The sequence below is a fragment of the Ceratotherium simum genome, chromosome 16, assembly GCF_057802395.1.
Source record: "Ceratotherium simum simum isolate JZ-2026a chromosome 16, ASM5780239v1, whole genome shotgun sequence".
Taxonomy (NCBI): Eukaryota; Metazoa; Chordata; class Mammalia; order Perissodactyla; family Rhinocerotidae; genus Ceratotherium; species Ceratotherium simum.
Window position 1 is genome coordinate 31549713 of NC_141915.1, and position 19751 is coordinate 31569463.

Genomic DNA, 19751 nt, shown 5'->3' on the forward strand with positions numbered 1-19751 from the left:
TCATAAAAAATTCAGTGAATTACAAGAAAACTCAGAAAGATAGTTCAATGAGCTCAGGAATAAAATTAATGAACAGAAGGAATACTTCACCAAAGAGGTTGAAATTCTAAAAGAAAGCCAAACAGAAATTCTGGATATGAAGAACATAATTGAAGAGATAAAAAATAATCTGGAATCCTGAAAAAATAGAGCTGACATTATGGAGGACAGAATTAGTGATTTAGAGGATAGAAATATCGGGGCCAGCCCCGTGGCTTAGTGGTTAAGTGCACGTGCTCCGCTACTGGTGGCCCAGGTTCGGATCTCAGGTGCGCACTGACGCGCCGCTTCTCTGGCCATGCTGAGGTGGTGTCCCACATACAGCAACTAGAAGGATGTGCAACTATGACATACAACTATCTACTGGGGCTTTGGGGCGAGGGGGGAAAGGAGGAGGATTGGCAATAGATCATAGCTCAGAGCCAGTCTTCTTCAGCAAAAAGAGGAGGATTAGCATGGATGTTAGCTCAGGGCTGATCTTCCTCACAAAAATAAATAAATAAATAAAATAAATAAAAAATAAAATAAAATAAATAGAGGATAGAAATATAAAAATGCTTCAGGTAGAGGAGGAGAAAGAACTAAGACTTTAAAAAAATGAAGAAATTGTTTGAGAAATATCCAACTCAATTAGGAAAAGCAAAATAAGGATTATAGGTAATTCGGAGGGAGAAAGGAGCAGAGAGCTTGTTTGTAGAAATGATAGTTGAGAACGTCCCAAACCTGCAGAAAAAACTGGGCTTACAAGTACAGGAAGTCAATAGAACTCCTAATTATATCAATGCAAAAAGGCCTTCTTCAAGGCATATACTACTAAAACTGGCCAAAGTCAATGACAAAGAAAAAAATATTAAGGGCAGCAAGGCAGAAGAAAATAACTTACAAAGGAACTCCCATCAGGCATTCAGAAACTTTATCAGCTAGGAGAGAATGGAATGATATATTCAAAATACTAAAGACAAAAACTTTCAGCCAAAGATACTCTATCCAGCAAAACAATCCTTCAGATATAAGACAGAAATAAAAGCTTTCCCAGATAAACAAAAGCTGAGAGAGTTCATCACCACTAGGCCTAGCTTACAAGAAATGTTGAAAATAGCTGCCCCATCTGAAACTAAAAAGCAAATGTTTACAAAACCTTGAGCAAGGAGATGAGTAGACAGATAGAATCAGAAAATTGCAGCTCTATATCAAAATAGGTTAGGAAACATTTATAACATAAAAGACAAAGGGAAGGAAAGCATCAAAAATAGCCGTAAACACTTCAATTTAGTCACAAACCCACAACACAGAAAAAAACAAATTGTGACAACAATAACACGGAAGGGGAAGATGAAAGGGATGGAACATGCTTAAGCTAATGGAGATAAGAGAATCAGAAAATGGGCTATCTTGCCTATGAGATCTTTTATACAAACCTCATGGTAACCACTAAACAAAAAATCAGAGCAGAGCCACAATTCATAAATAAAGAGAAAACCAAGAAAATCATAACAGAAAAAGACCAAACTGAAATGGCAGTCAGAAATACAAGGGGAAAGAAACAATGGATACATAGAACAACTGGAAAAGAAGAGATACAATGGCAGTATTAAGCCCTTATATATCAATAATCACTCTAAATGTAAATAGATTGAATTCTCCAATGAAAAGACACAGAGTGGCTGGATGGATTGAAAAACAAGACCCAACAATAGGCTGCCTCCAGGAAACTCATGTCAGCTCTAAAGACAAACATAGGCTCAGAGTGAAGGAATGAAAGACGATACTCCAAGCAAATGGCAAGCAAGAGAAAGCAGGTGTTGCCATACTTATATCAGACAGAGCAGACTTCAAGATAAAAAAGACAATGAGAGACAAAGAGGGGCAGTATATAATGATAAAAGGGACATTCCACCAAGAGGACATAACACTTATGAATATATATGCACCCAACACAGGAGCACCAAAGTATATAAAGCAACTAGTAACAGACCTAAAGGGAGAAATTGATAGCAACACAATAATAGTAGCAGACCTCAATACCCCACTTACATCAATGGATAGCTCACCCAGACAGAAAGTCAACAAAGAAAGAGTGGCCTTAAATGAAATACTAGACCAGATGGACTTTATATAGATATATACAGAACACTCCATCCAAAACCAGCAGATTACACATTCTTCTCAAGAGCACATCATTCTCAAAGACAGACCATATGTTGGGAAACAAGGCAAGCTTCAATAAATTTAAGAATATTGGAATCATATCAAGGTTCTTTTCTGAATGCAATGCTATGAAACTAGAAATCAATTACAAGAAAAAGGCCGGGAAAGTCACAAATATGTGGAGACCAAACAACATGCTACTGAACAACCACTGGATCAATGACGACATCAAAGGAGAAATCACCAATACCTGGAGACAGATGAAAATGAAAACACAACATACCAACACTTCTGGGAGGCGGTAAAAGCAGTATTAAGAGGTAAATTTATAGCAATACAGTCCTACCTCAACAAACAAGAAAATCTCAAATAAGTAATCTTAAACTATACTTAAAAGAACTAGAAAAAGAAGAACAAACAAAGCCCAAGTCAGCAGAAGGAGGGAAATAATAAAAATTAGAGCAGAAATAAATGAAATAGGGACTAAAAGAACAATAGCAAGGATCGATGAAAATAAGAGCTGGTTCTTCGAAAAGGTAAACAAAATTGACAAACCCTTAGCCAGACTCACTGAAAAAAAGAGAGAACACTCAAATAAATAAAATTAGAACTGAAAGAGGAGAAACTATACAAATGACTATAAGAGAATATTATGAAAAACTATATGCCAACAAACCAGACAATCTAGAAGAAATGGATAAATTCTTAGACTCACACAACCTCCCAAAACTGAACCAAGAAGAAATAGAGAATCTGAATAGACCAATCACAGGTAAAGAGGTTGAGATACTAATCAAAAACCTCTCAAAAAACAAAAGTCCAGGACCAGATGGCTTCTCTGGAGAATTTTACCAAACATTCAAAGAAGATTTAATAGCTGTCCTTCTCAAACTATTCTGAAACATTGAAGAAGACGGGACACTTCCGAACTCATTCTATGAGGCCAACATTACCCTGATGCCTGAACCTGACAAGGATAACACAAAAAAGGAAAATTACAGGCCAATATTACTGATGAAGCCACATGCAAAAATCCTCAACAAAATATTAGCAAATCAAATACAACAACACATTAAAAGGACCATATACCATGATCAAATGGGATTTATACCAGGGACACGGAGATGGTTGAACCTCTGCAAATAAATCAATGTGATATATCATACTAACAAAATGAAGAACAAACATCACATGATCATCTCAATAGATGCAGAGAAAGCATTTGACAAGATCCAACATCCATTTATGATATAAACTCTCAACAAAATGGGTATTCTAGAAGGAAAGTACCTCAACATATTAAGGCCATATGTGACAAACCCACAGCCAACATCATACTTAACGGTGAAAAAGTGAAAGCCATCCCTCTGAGAATGGAAACAAGACAACAGTGCCCACTCTTGCCACTCCTATTCAACATAGTACTGGAGGTTTTGGCCAGAGCAATTAGGCAAGAAATAGAAATAGAAGGGATCCAAATTGGAAAGGAAGAAGTAAAACTCTTGCTATTTGCAGATGACATGATTCTATATGTAGAAAACCCTAAAGAATCCACCATAAATCTCTTAGAAATAATCAACAACCACAGCAAAGCTGCAGGGTACAAAATCGGCTTACAAAAATCAGTTGTATTTCTATACACTAATAATGAACTAGCATAAAGAGATGTCAAGAATACAATCCCATTTACAACTGCAAAAAAAACAATAAAATATCTAGGAATAAACTAAACCAAGGAGGTGAAAGAACTATACACTAAAACTATATGACATTATTGAAAGAAATCAAAGGAGACATAAAGAAATGGAAAGATATTCCATGCTCATGGATTGGAAGAATAAACATAGTTAAAATGTCCATATTACCTAAAGCAATCTGCAGAGTCAATGCAATCCCAATCAGAATCCCAAGGACATTCTTCAGGGAAATAGAACAAAGAATCCTAAAATTTATATGGAACAATAAAAAACCTGGAATAGACAAAGAAATCCTGAGGAAAAAAAAAAACAAAGCTAGAAGCATCACAATTCCTGACTTCAAAATCTACTATAAAGCTATAGTAATCAAAACAGCATGGGACTGGCACAAAAACAGACTCACAGATCAATGGAAAAGAAGTGAAAGCCCAGAAATAAAACCACACATCTGTGGACAACTCGTCTTCAACAAAGGAGGTAAGAACATCCAACAGAGAAAGGAAAGTCTCTTCAATAAATGCTGTTGGGAAAACTGGAGAGCCACATGCAAAAAATGAAAGTGGACCATTATCTTACACCATACACAAAAATTAACTCGAAATGGATTAAAGACTTGAATGTAAAACGTGAAATCATAAAACTCCTAGAGGAAAATATAGGTAGTACACTCTTTGACATCGGTCTTAGCAGCATCTTTTTGAATATCATGTCTACTCAGGCAAGGGAAACAAAAGAAAAAATAAACAAATGGGACTACATAAGACTGAAAAGCTACTGCAAGGCAAAGGAAACCAGGAACAAAAAGAAAAGGCAATCCACCAACTGGGAGAAAATATTTGCAAATCATACATCCAACAAGGGGTTAATTTCCAAAATATACAAAGAACTCATAAAACTCAACAACAGAAAAACAAACAACCCTATCAAAAAATGGGCAGAGGATATGAACATATGTTTTTCCAAAGAAGATATACAGATGGCCAAGAGGCACATGAAAAGATGTTCAACATCACTAATTATTAGCGAAATGCAAATTAAAATGACAATGAAATGTCACCTTACACCCATCAGAATGGCTATAATTAACAAGATGAGAAATAATAAGTGTTGGAAAGGATGTGGAGAAAAGGGAACCCTCATACACTCCTGGTGGGAACATAAACTGGTGCAGTCACTATGGAAAACAGTATGGAGATTTCTCAAAAAATTAAAAATAGAAATACTATATGATGCAGTTATCCCACCACTGGGTATTTATCCAAAGAACATGAAATCAACAACAGAAAGAGATCTAGGCACCTCTCTGTTCATCACAGCATTATTCACTATAGCCAAGTCATGGAAGCAATGCAAATGCCCCTCAACTGATGAATGAATAAAGAAGATATGGTGTATATATAAACAATGGAATACTACTCAGCCATAAACAAAGACAAAATCGTGCCATTTGCAATAACGTGGATGGACCTTGAGGGTATTGGGTTAAGTGAAATAAGCCAGACAGAAAAAGACAAACACCATATGATTTCACCCATATGTGGAAGATAAACAAACACATGGATAAAGAGAACACATTAGTGGCTTCCAGAGGGGAAAAGTGTGGGGGGGGGATGGGAAAAATGGGAAAAGGTGCACATATGAATGGTGACAGATAAAACTAGACTATTGGTGGTGAACACAATGAAGCCTATACAGAAGCTAATATACAATGATGTATACCTGAAATTACACAACGTTATAAACCAATATGACCTCAATAAAAAAAAAGTTTAGGCCAAAAAGTAGCTTAGGAAAGGCTCTCAGGTAGCTCAAAGAATACCTAAGAGTGGGCCAGCCCAGCGGTGTAGTGGGCAAGTTCATGCGCTCTGCTTTGGCAGCCTGGGTTTGTAAGTGCTGATCCTGGGCACAGCCCTACACCATTCACCACGCTCTGCTGTGGCCTGGACCGACATATAAAATGGAGGAAGATGGTCACAAATGTTAGCTCAGGGCCAGTGCTCCTCAAGCAAAGAGAGGTTAATTGGCAACAGGTGTTAGTTCAGGCCACTATTCCTCACCAAAAAAAAAAAAATTATATCTAGGAGGACCAGAGTTAGGTTTAGAACCTCAAGATTGTTCCAGAGAAGCCAAACGGCTGCTGCCACTGGACCGGACACCATAGCATGAACTGCTAATGCTGAGTACCAAACATTAGAGGCTCTGCAACTGTTTCCCCAAGAGTCAGATACCTTAGCCCTGACCGTCACTGGAAAATGGACTTTTGCATATTGTCTGCTTCCTCGAGTTGCTTTCGCCCAAACTGAAGCCACATGTGCATCATATTGAAAACCTCTCTATCACAAGACCGAACCCTGGCAGCTAGGGAGACTGAGACAGAGAAGGTCTGGCTTCTCCCTTAAATAGATAAGCATCACAATTCCCCCTAGATAGGAAGCTTTATTTGAAAACACTAAGTCACCCAAAACCGTGACAAACGTCCACAGGAAATAAGCACGTGATCCATGCTGAGGTGCTGAGAGCCAATCCTGAACTCTGGCTGCCATTGATACGAAAGTGGAATTCTCATTCTTCTTCCTCTGGGGGTATTTCTATGGTAAGAATATAAGCTTGGATCTTCTAGTGGCCGTCTATGCCATGACCTCAGAATCTGCCTGAGAATTAGGTTATCACGGGAGAAAACAGCGTCGAGATGGAGAAATTATTTAAGTATTAGATGCAGCTGTCCTGGAAGCCAGAAACCCATGGACTTTTCAAAGTCATGAACCAAGAAACTTTTTCCCTTTTCTTACACTGGCATTTGTTGGCTTTTTGTTACTTGCAACCAAGAGTCCTGACTACAGCAAGGGTCTTGCAGAGTTAATGTGCCCCTGGGCTGGCTCCGTAGTTCTCCTCCACCATGACTGGGGTGGCAGGGAGACTCCCTACTTAATGCCTCTCATAATGCTCCACCACTTAGAGGGTAAAATCTAAGAACTGTAGCCTGGTGGCCAGGCCAGGCTCTTGCGGATCCTCCCACCCAGTTCAGAGTCTGCCACCCCAACAACCCAACACCACCAACCTGCTCTCAGTGTCTGCACATCTCATGCTGTTTCATGCCTTCCTCACCTTACTCATGCTGTTCCTGGGCCTCGAATGCCTTTACACCACTCATCCCCTCACCCTCTCACCTCCTCAATACATGTATTCTTGTTGTTTATAAAACTTTATTTTATAAACTTGTCTTATAAACTTTTATGTTTTAAAGTAATTTAGTAGTTTAAACTATTAAGTTTTATAAACTTTTATAAAAACAAAGCTTGGACACCACCTCCAAGAAGCCTGCTATGATGACCTAGGTATATGGGATGACAATGAACTTAAAGTGAGAACAAAGTAGCCCTCAGAGCAAACTGCACAGCAGATCTAAGAGCATGCAAGGAGCGAGTCCTAGAATAGCAAAGGCACATGTCAGCCCAGCACCTAAGACTTTTAGGCCAAAATGAAAAACGAAACATAATATAGTAGAAATTAAACCTGTTGCTTTCTACTGACTAGAATAAATAACAATAGATTCTACTTTCTAATTCATTTTTAAAACATAGTAGGTATCACTCACCTTTAACATTTTGGTCCCACTCTTTTCTGTAGTCTAGGTCCATATAGACATCTGCGAGTAGAGCTGGCGGGCAGTCCTTCAGAACACCAAAGTATTTATATGTATAAAGTCCAGTCTCCTGTGAAAACAGGACAGGCAGAAACAACCTAGTGATGCCCAAGTTGAGAGACAGCTGGCTGACACAGCACAGGAAAAACAGCTGTTCATGCAACACCATTTATTGGGAGCCTCCTCTGTGGTCTCAGTGACGCAATGGTGAGAAAACAGATGGGGCCCCTGCTCCCCTGCTTTCATGGGTCTTATATTTGGCTGTAGACATGGGGGGGTGGTGATAGCTATAAAGACTGTCCAGGTAATTTAAATAGGATATAAGAAGGGTTGTGTCAAAAATTATGCTTTGGGGGCTGGGGGGCGGCATCCTATATAATCAGGTGGTCAGGAAAGGCCTCTATGAGGGATCACATTCATCAGACCATCTTGTTCTAAATATTAGAAGGAGCCAGCCATGGAAGATGAAGCAAGGCCACTCCTGGTAGCGGGGAGGCCCCAGGATGATGGATTGGAATGCTCAAAGAATAGGAAGTCAGGGGTCTGGAGAGCTATGGGTGAGGGAGAGTGGCAGGAGCCGAGGTCAGAAGGGTAGTGGAGGCCCTACCCCAAGGGGCTTTGGAAACCAGGGAAAGGGGTAAAGATTTTTTCTAACTGCTATGGAAAACTAATAAATGACTCTAAACAGGGGACAACTTTAAACAGGAGAATAACTTTAAAAAGACGACTCTTGCTGCCTGGTAGAAAATAGATCGTAATGGAGCAAGGAGATGGTTTAGAAGACCAGTCCAGATAAGAGATGATGGTGATTTGAACATGGAGGTGACAACAGTGACGGAGAGAAGTCAGTGATTAGAAACGTATTTTGGAAGTCATGTCAACAGGAATTGCTGACAGATGGGCTGTGGGGAAAGAGAAAGCAAAGAAATGAGGATAACTCTTAGAACGTTTGCTTGAACAACCAGTAGATGGGAGCTCCATTTTCTAAGAGAGAGAAAACTTGGGGAGAGGTGGTTTGTAGGGTGTGGGGTAATCAGGAGTTCTACTCTGGGCAAGTTGAGATAGAGATGCTCAGTGAACATCCAAGTGGGGGTGTCATATAGGCAGCCTGCAGTCCGGGGACAGGTAACTATTCTGGTTATCCTCAGGGCATGATGAAACCCAACACATTGTTGTATCAATTGCAAGACAGAATTTTTCAATAGCTGCCTCTTTTTTATATAAAGGACTTGTGTATAAAAGAATGAAAAGGGGAAAAAACACCAGCTTCAAATCATATCAGTCCCTTTAATGCATAAAAAGACCATTTCTAGATTCCAAAGTACAAAAAGAGATTTCCCTTGTTTCCACATTAAGCCACATCCTGGTCTGTGAGGGCTCTGGGCTAGAGTTGCCGCACTAGACATCTCACTCTGGTCAAGGGCAACTAACAATTCCCGACCATCACCTTGCCTAAAGGCTCCATTGTTAAGATGAAACCAGGGGCTCTTAGATCAAGACCAAGACCAGTTTCAATGCAAAAGAAAACCAACAAAACAAATAAACAAAACTGAAGCTTTTAGTGCTAATTCAATGTTATTGGTTAATTGAACATGAATCGAGCAATCTTCTTAAACATCATGCCAAGGACTTATGTGAAGTCAAGGAGTAAACATGGTGAATCTTTCTAGAGATTCTGAGACTTCAAGGGTTTCCTGGCTCAGGTGGCGTAACCCAGGGATTAATACAGCCCAGGTTAGGAATTTCAGATGTATGTGAAAAACCCAGCCAGAAATGGAAGGTAACATTGAAATTGAATTCATAAGGATTTTCCAGCTGTAGAAGTATGCCACTCTATACCAAGGGTTTCCAACCATCAAATGACAAACTAGCAGATCTGAACTTAAGTGCTGTGCCATAGATGCCCCAGTGGAAGGGCAGATCTCAGGAGAAAGATCCCCTTCTCTCTCCTGTCTGCTCCCCTCACGTTCACATGTGGGAAGATAGTGAGGGTTTCTACATACCACATACTGACACCCACACACATTTTAATCAGCTTTGAAAGAGATACAATTAGCTCTTTGTTCACGAATATTGTGGCCCCATTTTCTACCCACACTGAATAAAAGAGATAATTGTGAGTTGAGATAATTATCTCCCCAACCTTACATGAGTTAGCTCTGGTTATCTGGATAAATTAAGGCAAACTCTTTCCTTAAACTGGTTCCCTTCCCCTCCTGAAGGTAGTTACAGTCCTTAGTGACCTCAGTCCTACACACATCACAGAAAAGAAAAACAGAAAGCCTGCTAGGAAGAGAAAAACAGAACGATGTGATTTACGTGAATACAGAAGAATGAACTATTGTCACAACTTCCTTTAAATACTCCCTTCGAGACAGAACTGAGAAAGACCAGAACTCCAGAGGAACAAAATGCTCGGTAACATCTTTCCTAGTCTCTCAATAAAATGTTCTTTTCAAGGGCTAAACAGCCCCACCCAAATTCTTGGATCAAAGCACCTTTTCACCCATTATTTCTTTTAAAAAAGAATTCCAGCAAACATAATCATATTTTTATTTTGTCTTTTAAAAAATAAAGTGAATTTTTTATAACTATAAAAATAATTCATATTCATTGTAGGAAAGTTGGAAAATGCCAAAAAGAATAAAGAAAATAAAAAGGCATGTAACTTCATAATCCACAAATACCTATTGGTAATCTTTGACATATTTCCTTTAAGTAAATAAATACTTCTATACATTACAAAATCGGAATAATATGGTATAAAAAGCTTATATTCTTATTTTTAACAATATTTTACTGAGGCTATGGAGAGATCACATCTAATTTAATTATTCTCATAAGTTATTTCTGTTTCCAAATATTTTGACAAATATAAATACTGCTGGAATAAGCTATTATTTCATATGGACCAAAATGATCCATAATTCTAATTTTTTCACTAGCTAAGCTTCCTTAGAGATAAATTTTAGGGTAAAGAGTATTAACATTTTAAGGTTCTTTATACTCTTTATAAACCTTTAAGAAAGTTTGTACCAATTTATATTCTCACCAGTAGCAAAGGAGCAACTCACCAGGATTAGGCACCATTGTTTGTAGAAACAATTGGAAGGAAAAAGCATAAATCTTAGCTTGATTTTGGCCAAGTTTTTATTACTGATGTGTGAGATCTCTTGAAAATCAAAGATGTTAACTCTCTGCAACATTTGTTGCAGACATGTTCCTAAGCTTATTAACATTTCCATAAATGACTACAACTAAGTTGACTCAAGAGGTTCCTGGCATTTCCTGAAGCTCCTCCAGAAAACCACTTCCAAGAATAGGTCCACTTATTTATCTAGAATAAAACATGCTGCATACTTTTCTGATGCTCCATTTATAGGACATTTCATTTCCTACACTTCAGATAGTAAAAGAATTATTTGATGATAGAGAATCAGTCAATATCTTGTGTAGAATACAACTACCAGAAGAAATAGAAGATTTGGTACAGCATATACTCCTTTCTTTCTTGCTAAGAGAACACCTATGGCAATGTGCACAGCTAGTAAATGCCCTGGCCTCCTATGCAGGTAGAGGTAGCCATATGACACCTCTTTCCAGTTTTGAATACAGATGTGTGGAGCTGCAGCAGCTATTTGGGGATAAAGAGGTAACAAACATGGGAAGGCAGAGAAAAAAGACTCAAAGAGCTTTACTGGCATCATCGATCAGCTAGACCAATGGCAGCAACTGTTGATCTCTGAACTACTTCTTAGGTGAGAAAAATAAACCTCTCTTTGTTTAAGTCATTGTTAGTCCAGTGTTCTGTTACTTGCAGCTAAAAGCAATCCTAACTGATGCAAGTGATCCTTCCTGACAATAAATTTTACTTGAGTCCTGTGATCCAGGAAAACAGTGAAGGTTTAGAAATCCCCCTACTCTTTGTGTTCCAGAAAAGAGTTTATTGCCAAGAACCACCATTCCCCACAGGACTTAGATAAGACTCACAGAGGCCCCCATTGTTTACCTACAACAAGGCGAGACACAAAGCCTCCAACTTCACTTTCGTTGCCTCATCAGTGATTAGCTGAACTGCTTATCCGTGGTGATGAATCAGAACAAAATGCTTGTTAACAGAACCGCTTAACCTTCTCTCCTTCTTCCAGGCCCCTAAACTTTGGCCCACCCTCAGCCTGAGTCAGCACACAGTCCCTACTAGAACAGATAGGACTCAGGTACAATATTCTCCAATCTACCACCCAATCAAGCCGCCTTTGATTTTTCTTTGCCTCTCACTGAAGAGTTCATTGCCATTCCTCAGGGGGACAGGAAGCCTCTCTGATCTACAACGGTGGAACTCCAGCCCCTCTGTGGCAAGTAAAGACTTACATTGTGTGAAAAGTAAGCATTTTTCACCTGAGAGAGTCACTTCTAATGGCAGGAGTCAGTTCCCTGCACTGCCACTGGGAAGTGTGTACCAAGAGGGTGAAGAAAGACATTGACTAAATCGGATTTACTGTTTTAGATCTCTCTAGGAAAATGTGATGCATCCGATCCCTTAGAATTGCAGACAGCTAGGTAAAATAATGATGATAGCTAATACTTATTGAGCGCTTCATGAATACCAGGCACTGGGCTAATACTTTACATGTATTATCCCACCTAATCCACACAATGATAATATGAGTTACGGACCATCAGTTAACCCACTTTTCAGACAAGGAAACTGAGGTTTGAAGAAGCTCTGAGAAATATGTGGAAAAGGCAGACCTACAGAGACAGGAAACAGCTTGGTGGTTGTCTGGGATTGGGAGTGGGGACAGGGAGTGACTGCAAATGGGCCACAGCTTTCTTTTGGGGGTAACACAAATGTTCTAAGATTAGATTGTGGTGAAGGTTGCATAACTCCATAAATTTACTAAAAATCATTGAATTGTACACTTAAAATGAGTGAATTTTATTGTATATAAATGATACGTCAAGCAAGCTGTTAAAAAAAAGAGGTCATGAAACTCACCCCAAGTCACACAACTAATGATGGCACAACCTGGACTTGAAGCCAGTGATCTGACAGCCGAGTTCAGGTTCTATGGAACTGCCTCCAAATTGTCGCCGACCTCCCCAAACATAGCGCTAGATGAGTGATATTCGGTCTGGAGTGCATGTGACTCTAGCTAGGGTGACTATATAATTTATTATTCCAACCAGCACATTTTAGAGAGTGAAAGAGGAGTTGGAAAAATTTTCACCTGGACAACAGGTGCAAACAAGGCCTGTGGTGGGTATACTGGGACATTTACACCCATCTATAGCTCACAACCAGACACCATTTAATTTACTAGGGGCTTCAAAATGTATCCTCTCACTGGATCCCTGTACAAATTTGGCAGAACAGGAATTATCTCCAGTTTAGAGATGAGGAAAGTGAGACTCAGCTAGGGTCTTAGGCTCATAAATCCTAAAAAGACAAAGAAATTAAGCATTAAAACTATCCTTTAGGGGCTGGCCCAGTGGCACAAGCGGTTAAGTGCACGCACTCCACTGTGGCGGCCCGGGGTTCGCCAGTTCGGATCCCGGGTGCCCACCGACACACTGCTTGGCAAGCCATGCTGTGGCGGCGTCCCATATAGAGTGCAGGAAGATAGGCATGGATGTTGGCCCAGGGCCAGTCTTCCTCAGCAAAAAAAGGGGAGGATTGGCAGATATTGGCACAGGGCTGATCTCACAAAAAAAAATCTATCCTTTAGAACAGGAGTTGCCAAATCTGTCATGCTAGCTATTTTTTGAACAGTCCACAAAGTAAGAATGGTATTTACATTTTTATATGGTTATATAAGTACCTACATAATGTCCTCCATTTTGCTTCCTGGCCTACAAAGCCTAAAATATTTACTATTTAGCCCTTTATAGAAAAAGTTTGGCAATCCCTGCTTGAGACCAATGCAACCACCACTTTCAAAACATACAACCCAGGAAAACTCTGAATTACTCTAGAGTCATATTGCAATTACACATATAAGAATGGAATCTTTGTGTCATGAGCCCCCAAATATTTATATTTTAATTTGAATCACATGAGGGTTTACCATTTAAGCTCAGACCACTCTTCAAAGTAAACCTGCCAATCTTGAGCACACCATACAGGATAAATACAAAAAAATCGTAAATACATCATATTTAAACTCAGAAAAACAAAGGAAAAGAGAAAATGTTGAAAGAAGCAGGAGGGAAGAGGGGACCACTGTACTTATATAGGAACAAAGATGAGAATGACAGCAGACATCTCATCAGAAACAATCCATGCAAAAAGAGAGTGGAGTGAATCATATAATATATTGAAAGAAACAAGCCACTGACTTAGAATTCTATATCCAACAAAACTGCCCTACAAAAGTCAAGGAGAAATAAAAACTTTTTCAGACAAATAAGAACTGAGGGAATCGAGCTGCAGCAGACCTACTCCAGAAGAAATGTTAAAAGAAGATTTTCAAGGAGAAAAAATGAAATAGGTCAGAAACTCAGACCTACATAACAGAAAAAGTGCCTGTTTAAAGCTTCTTGAAGGGATCAAGTTTGTCTTATTCATCAGGTATCCCCAGGCCTTAGCATAAAGCCACAGGTACTGAAAGACGGCTCGAATGAATACATGAACAAATATTTTGGAGTGTTCTTTTCATTAGGGTACATTCAGATAACCCAAACGTAGCTATGGAAAAGTGTCTATCCTAATCTAAATGGCAAGATAAGGCAGTTTTGTGTGTCTCTAAGATTTTCTGTGTCTGAAAAACACATTAAAAGTCCCAGGCTAACATTCAAAGGTTCATATTTGCATGGATTCTCCCTTTCGTATAAGAACATCTTCCTTTGCATAATTTCCCTGAAGCGTAAAATAGCCTCCCAAAATAATGTCAGGGAATGTTGAGCTTCAGGAGTTACAAACTATTCCCATTGGAGAGTCTGCTAGAATTCTCCTTCCACCCATAGGTGGTGACTCCAATGTCAACAGCAGGTTGGAAGACCAAGCAAGAACTATCTTCCATTTGGAACTGCCCCTGATTCAGCCCCTAGTTCACCTGGTATTGGAATGGTATTATGTCCAAGGATCCGGAATGTTCAAATCCTTCCTGACAAGTCACCTTTTCTCTTGAAGGGTTCCCAAGGCCCATGAAAATCAGAGTTTTGCTTTATTAATAGCTACCTTCTGTAATCCCCATGCAGGGATCTGATGAAAGACAAGGAGAGAGAGCAAGAAGCTTTGCTTACCCCAGGAGACAGAAGTGGGAGGTCCTACCCACCCCTCTCCTCTTTCTCCCAAATCTAAATCTTGGGACCAGCATTCTCATACTGCCTCATACCACACGCTCATCCTGAGAGAGAAGTAAGGAGAAGGAGAACTGAGGATCCAAAATATCTATCCAGTTGTGTGCTCAGGGAAGATGGAAAAGAAGAAAGAGAGAGACAGCTGGCCTCAGTCTGTGGCAGGAAGGAGAGGAATGCCACACATGAGTGCTCAGCTCTAAGACATGGTGGCCCTGCCCACTAGTAAATTATGGCTTATTAGTATCCTAGGTTCAATAATTGTTCTATCAATCACGCTGGTAACTACTCCCTCCATAGGAGAGAGGTAGAAGGGTGGAAGAAGGGAGCAGAATAGTCCTGTAATCCTGAAGTAATCAAGCTCAGGATGTAAACTGGATTATGATCCCACTTGCAGGAATGGCTGTGGAAGTTTCTCATCCGTTGAGGCAAATCTGTTCTCATGGGAGTTAAATCTGTGCCTCCCTCCTAAAGGCCAAACTTTCTCTCAGCCCAGGCTTCCTAAAGACAGAGTTTTCCCAGAATGCCAGGCTCTAAGTATTTCAGTAGGTCGACAGCAAAGAAAGAACAGCCCCTGGGAACAAACTGTCAGCTCCTCACCAAACTCTTTGATGAGATCTATGAAAGGACAAAGGCACAATGTAGGCAGTCCCTTCTCACAATGCCAGACATTCAGATTTAAAAATGTAAGAAGTCCAGGGGCTGGCCCAGTGGTGCAAGCGGTTAAGTGCGCGCGCTCCGCTGTGGCGGCCTGGGGTTCACCGGTTCGGATCCGGGCGCGCACCAACGCACGGCTTGGCAAGCCATACTGTGGTGGCGTCCCATATAAAGTGGAGGAAGATCGGACGGATGTTAGCCCAGGGCCAGTCTTCCTCAGCAAAAAAACAAAAAGAGGAGGATTGGCAGATGTTAGCACAGGGCTGATCTTCCTCACAAAAAAAATAATTAAAATTAAAATGTAAGAAGTCCAGGCATTAGCTAGGCCAGCCCTGATGGCCTAGAGGTTCAAGTTCGGTGCACGCTCCACTTCGGTGGCCCGAGTTCAGTTCCCAGGCGTGAAACCACACCACTTGTCTGTCAGTAGCCATGCTGTGGCAGTGGCTCTCATGGAAGAACCAGAAGAGCTTACAACTATACACAAGTATGTACTGGGGTTTTGGGGAGGGGAAAGGAAGAAAAAAGGTAGAAGACTGGCAAAAAATGTCAGCTCAGAGCGAAACTTCCCCAGCAATAAAAAAAAAAAAAGAAAGAAAGAAATAGGGTAAATGAAGTAGATATCCATGGGGTTGAAGTAAAGGTCTTAATGTAGCACCATCAAAAGTTGGGTGGACCCTGCTGGTCCCCAAAATTAACGGCCCCAAACCAGTCCACTCTATTTATACCAGTTGGAGGAATTTAAAAAGCCAGAAGGCAAAGATTGCACTGAGAAACTTGACCTGGAAACGCCTGGGGCAATGGTCAAGCAGATTAAGCCATATGAAGATTGACAGAGAGGCCAGGGTCTTCTGGTCTGACCCCTACTCGGGGACCCAAGGCCATAAGCACATGTGTGGGTAAAATGGCTGGGGTGGGGGTGGAAGAAGATACAAGTAACGGCAACAACATGCATGGTGGATTAGACAACACTGGTCCACAAGAAGGAAGGGGTTTAGGGGAGACAGGTGCAGGTCTGGGCATAGCGTGGGACAAGCTGAATTCACCTCTGATGCAGAGCAGTATTCAGAAGAAAAGACTGACTGACTGGAGATTAGAGGGAACTCGCTTCCAGGAGGAAAGTGAAGGATGGGAGTCAACCTGGAAAGAAAATGAGGCTTTAGCAAAGTGGGTCAGGCAGCAAATAATGCTGGATAATGCCAGAACCCAGTAAGGGTCCTAGGAAAGGGCTTTTACCCAGACCCAATAGGGCCTCTTAACATTTTACTACAGATGGAGACCAAAGTGACCACGGGGCAATGAGCCTCCATTCCAGCTGCTGAGGCTCGATGGCACATATACGGGAATCTTATGGCCCTCCAAATTTATGGAAGTTCTCTGGGAGTGCTTCTAATTTACATCAATGTACCATGACTACCCTCATTCCCAGAACAGGTTGAAATGAGTCATATCTTATAGTACTTATATACTGTAAGTACATGAGTTATACACTATAAGTCATATCTTATAGTATAGTCATATCTTTTCATAGAGATAAAAACTACTCAGAATACCACTCATGTCCTCCCCACAGGAGGAGGGCCCTGCTACAGAACAATACACAATGGAAACAATACACAATACAAAGCCAGTCACAGTCTCGCTCACAGGCAGTAGATGTTCTGGGACAAAAGGCACAAAAGCAAAAAAGCACAGGCCAGTGTGAGGAGGGAGGTGGTGTGGTCCGGGTTGCATGGATGATATTGTAAGGAGATGTATGGGTGAGTCATGGGAGATACAGCTGGAGTTGTGAGTTGGGACCGAATTAGCTCAGTGGAGCCCACCTGGCAGCACCTGCCTTCTTTCAGAGGCAATGCAGGAACGTGTTTATGGCACCTGTTTGGAGCTGGACAGCTGAGTTTCGATCCCAGTTCAAATCTTGAGCAATCACCTTAACCTTTGCCTATCTTCCTTTCCATATAGCTACAAAGGTGGTAATCATAGTACCTTACATTAGGGTTGATGTGAGGGTTGAGTTAAGTCAATATCTGTAAAGCACTTAAATAGTGTCTCAAACATAAGAAAGCAGGAAATGTGTTAGCTATTACAATGGTTGTTATTATTATTAATTCTGTAATCAACAGTGCACTGAAAGGGAAGCAGTAAGATCACAGCCTCTTTCAGGTGCTTGACTGGCTGTAATGTGTAGGATGGAAGGGATCAGAGAGGTGGAAGGCCTCTAGTAGGAAGCGACACTAGTTAAGATGTCACTGCAATTCTGGAGGAGAGGTGCCATCCAGAGTGTCAAACATAAAGGAAAGAAAGGGAGGGGAACCAGCCAGATGTCAGACATGTCTGAGCAGTCCAACTGACAAAAGCTGGCAAATGCCTGGATGCAGCTGATAAGGAAAATGAAACTGTCAGAGAGAAGGTAAAAGGATTCTGTCTGAAAACATGTCCATTTCTGCATAAAGGAATTGCAATTACACTAGGGAATTAATTCTGCCTGCTCTAGACTGTGCGCCTCTCGTTCATCTTCTTATACCCCATGGCCCTGGTCCACACAGACATTCAGAGCTCCTCCCTGCTCTAACTCTGGAATACTCTGGTCCTCTGCCAGGAAACCTTGATTGCACTTACCTTGCCTAAAGGCGACTTTTAACCTATTTGCCATGCAACTACTACCACACAGAGCAACTGATGACAGGGTTCAGGTGCAATGCCACCCTTCCACCTAGATGGCTACCTGCTTCCAAAGGCCTCCAAGAACGCCCCACGACTTGCTTAATAACCCACTCCACTCCTCCTCCGCTTTCTCCCTGAAGCTTCAGACTAAAGTTATTAAGTGCAACTTACAAGGAAGGGGCAGCAGCCAAAAGAAGCAAGTAGCTAAAATGACTAGAGACGATAGTGGGTCCTTTCGGCAACACTCCTGCCCACACACACTAGCCAACCTGCACACCCAGTCTCTGAAAAGTCCAATCTCTTTCCCACCTATATTCAAACCCTAGGATACTCCCCCCCACATACACCATTGGCACCCACCGTGGGGTGGTGTGGGGAATCCATGTCTCCCACAGGCAGGCACGTGGGGCTAAGAATCAGCAGACCCACGTTTTAATTTTATCATTAGCTCCTAAAACGCCACGTCCCCCATCGGGCCTCAGACCTGAGGGTGAATTTAGATGACTTCCCCTAGATCTGTCCCTGGAAAGTTAGCGGGGTGCATCACCCCTACGCTCGCTCCTCCCAGCTCCAGAAGACCCGCCCCGGTCCTGACTTCCGTGGCCGCAGCCCCACACTCCCCGCGGGGAGGGCAGCCCCGCGGTCCTCCAGCGGGCCGGCCGCTACCTGGTCCCGCAGCCGGTAGAAGCGAAGGTCCAGGTCCTCCTCCAGCAGCTCCCAGCTGAGATGATCGAGCTCGGCGCAGGCCTCCCGGAATTGCTCCTCCGAGAACCCTCCGGCCGCCCCGGCCATCCTGCCGCAGCCGCCGCTCCTCGGCCCAACAGGCTCGGTTTGGGTTCGGAAGCGGGGCAAGAGGGTCCAGTGTGATTGGCAGGGAACGGAGCAGTGATAGGGGAGATAGCGGGATTCCTGTGGAAGGAGGACGCTAGAGGGAGGTGGAGCCAGCGAGTGGCGGGTCTAGAAAACTGGGCGGGGCCGAGCAAGAGATGGGGCTGATAGAAAAGAAGTAAAACTAGAGAGAAATTGGACTTGATCTGGGAAAAGATGGAGGCGCTAGGGAAGTGGGGAGGCTTTGGAAGAGAAAAGGAAGACGCTAATGTTTCCATTGTCATACTCCTCCCCACCCGCACACCTTCCAAACCTGCTTGGATGTCTCTTTTTTACCTTCTCTGAAGAAGGTAAGGAAAGTCTCTGAGCGCTTTGGGAGGTGAGATGGACAGAAATGCTTGAAAATCTCAGGGGTCAGATGCTAGAACTATATTTCAATATAATTTCTATTCTTTCTGTTATGCATTAAAAACATTATTCTGAGAAGGGGGTCCATGGAATTCACCAGAAGGCCAAAGGGGTCCATAGCACACAGACAGTTAAAGAACCTAAACCATAATGGATCTACAAGGTAATTTGCCAGGCTGGAGGGTGAGAGATGATCTAAAAGGTATCATGGTCTCCACCCAGGATTTCTGCAGCTTACGTAATTTGGATCTTTGTGCAACTCTAAGATCTTTTTCTTCCCTCAGGTCCCTTGAGTATTACTGTATTTCCTACCACCAGACTGTACTTCACTTTGAATAAAGTAGTAGTTTAAACATCAAAAAAATGTAACA

At 41.6% G+C, this 19751-nt stretch overlaps 1 protein-coding gene across 2 annotated transcripts in view; it reads right to left on the reverse strand.

Annotated features, from left to right (window-relative positions):
- The window catches only part of LOC101392973 (phosphatidylcholine transfer protein-like), a 28147-nt gene extending 9115 nt beyond the window's left edge, over positions 1-19032 (reverse strand). For both annotated transcript variants that reach the window (XM_087440946.1, XM_014790620.2), the window contains exons 1-2: positions 18811-19032; positions 7480-7597 (exon numbers count right to left, since the gene is read on the reverse strand). In XM_087440946.1, the coding sequence (XP_087297072.1) occupies positions 7480-7597; positions 18811-18936 (244 nt within the window). In that variant the 5' untranslated portion in view covers positions 18937-19032. The remainder of the gene's footprint in view (positions 1-7479; positions 7598-18810) is intronic.
- Between the last annotated feature and the right edge of the window lie 719 nt (positions 19033-19751).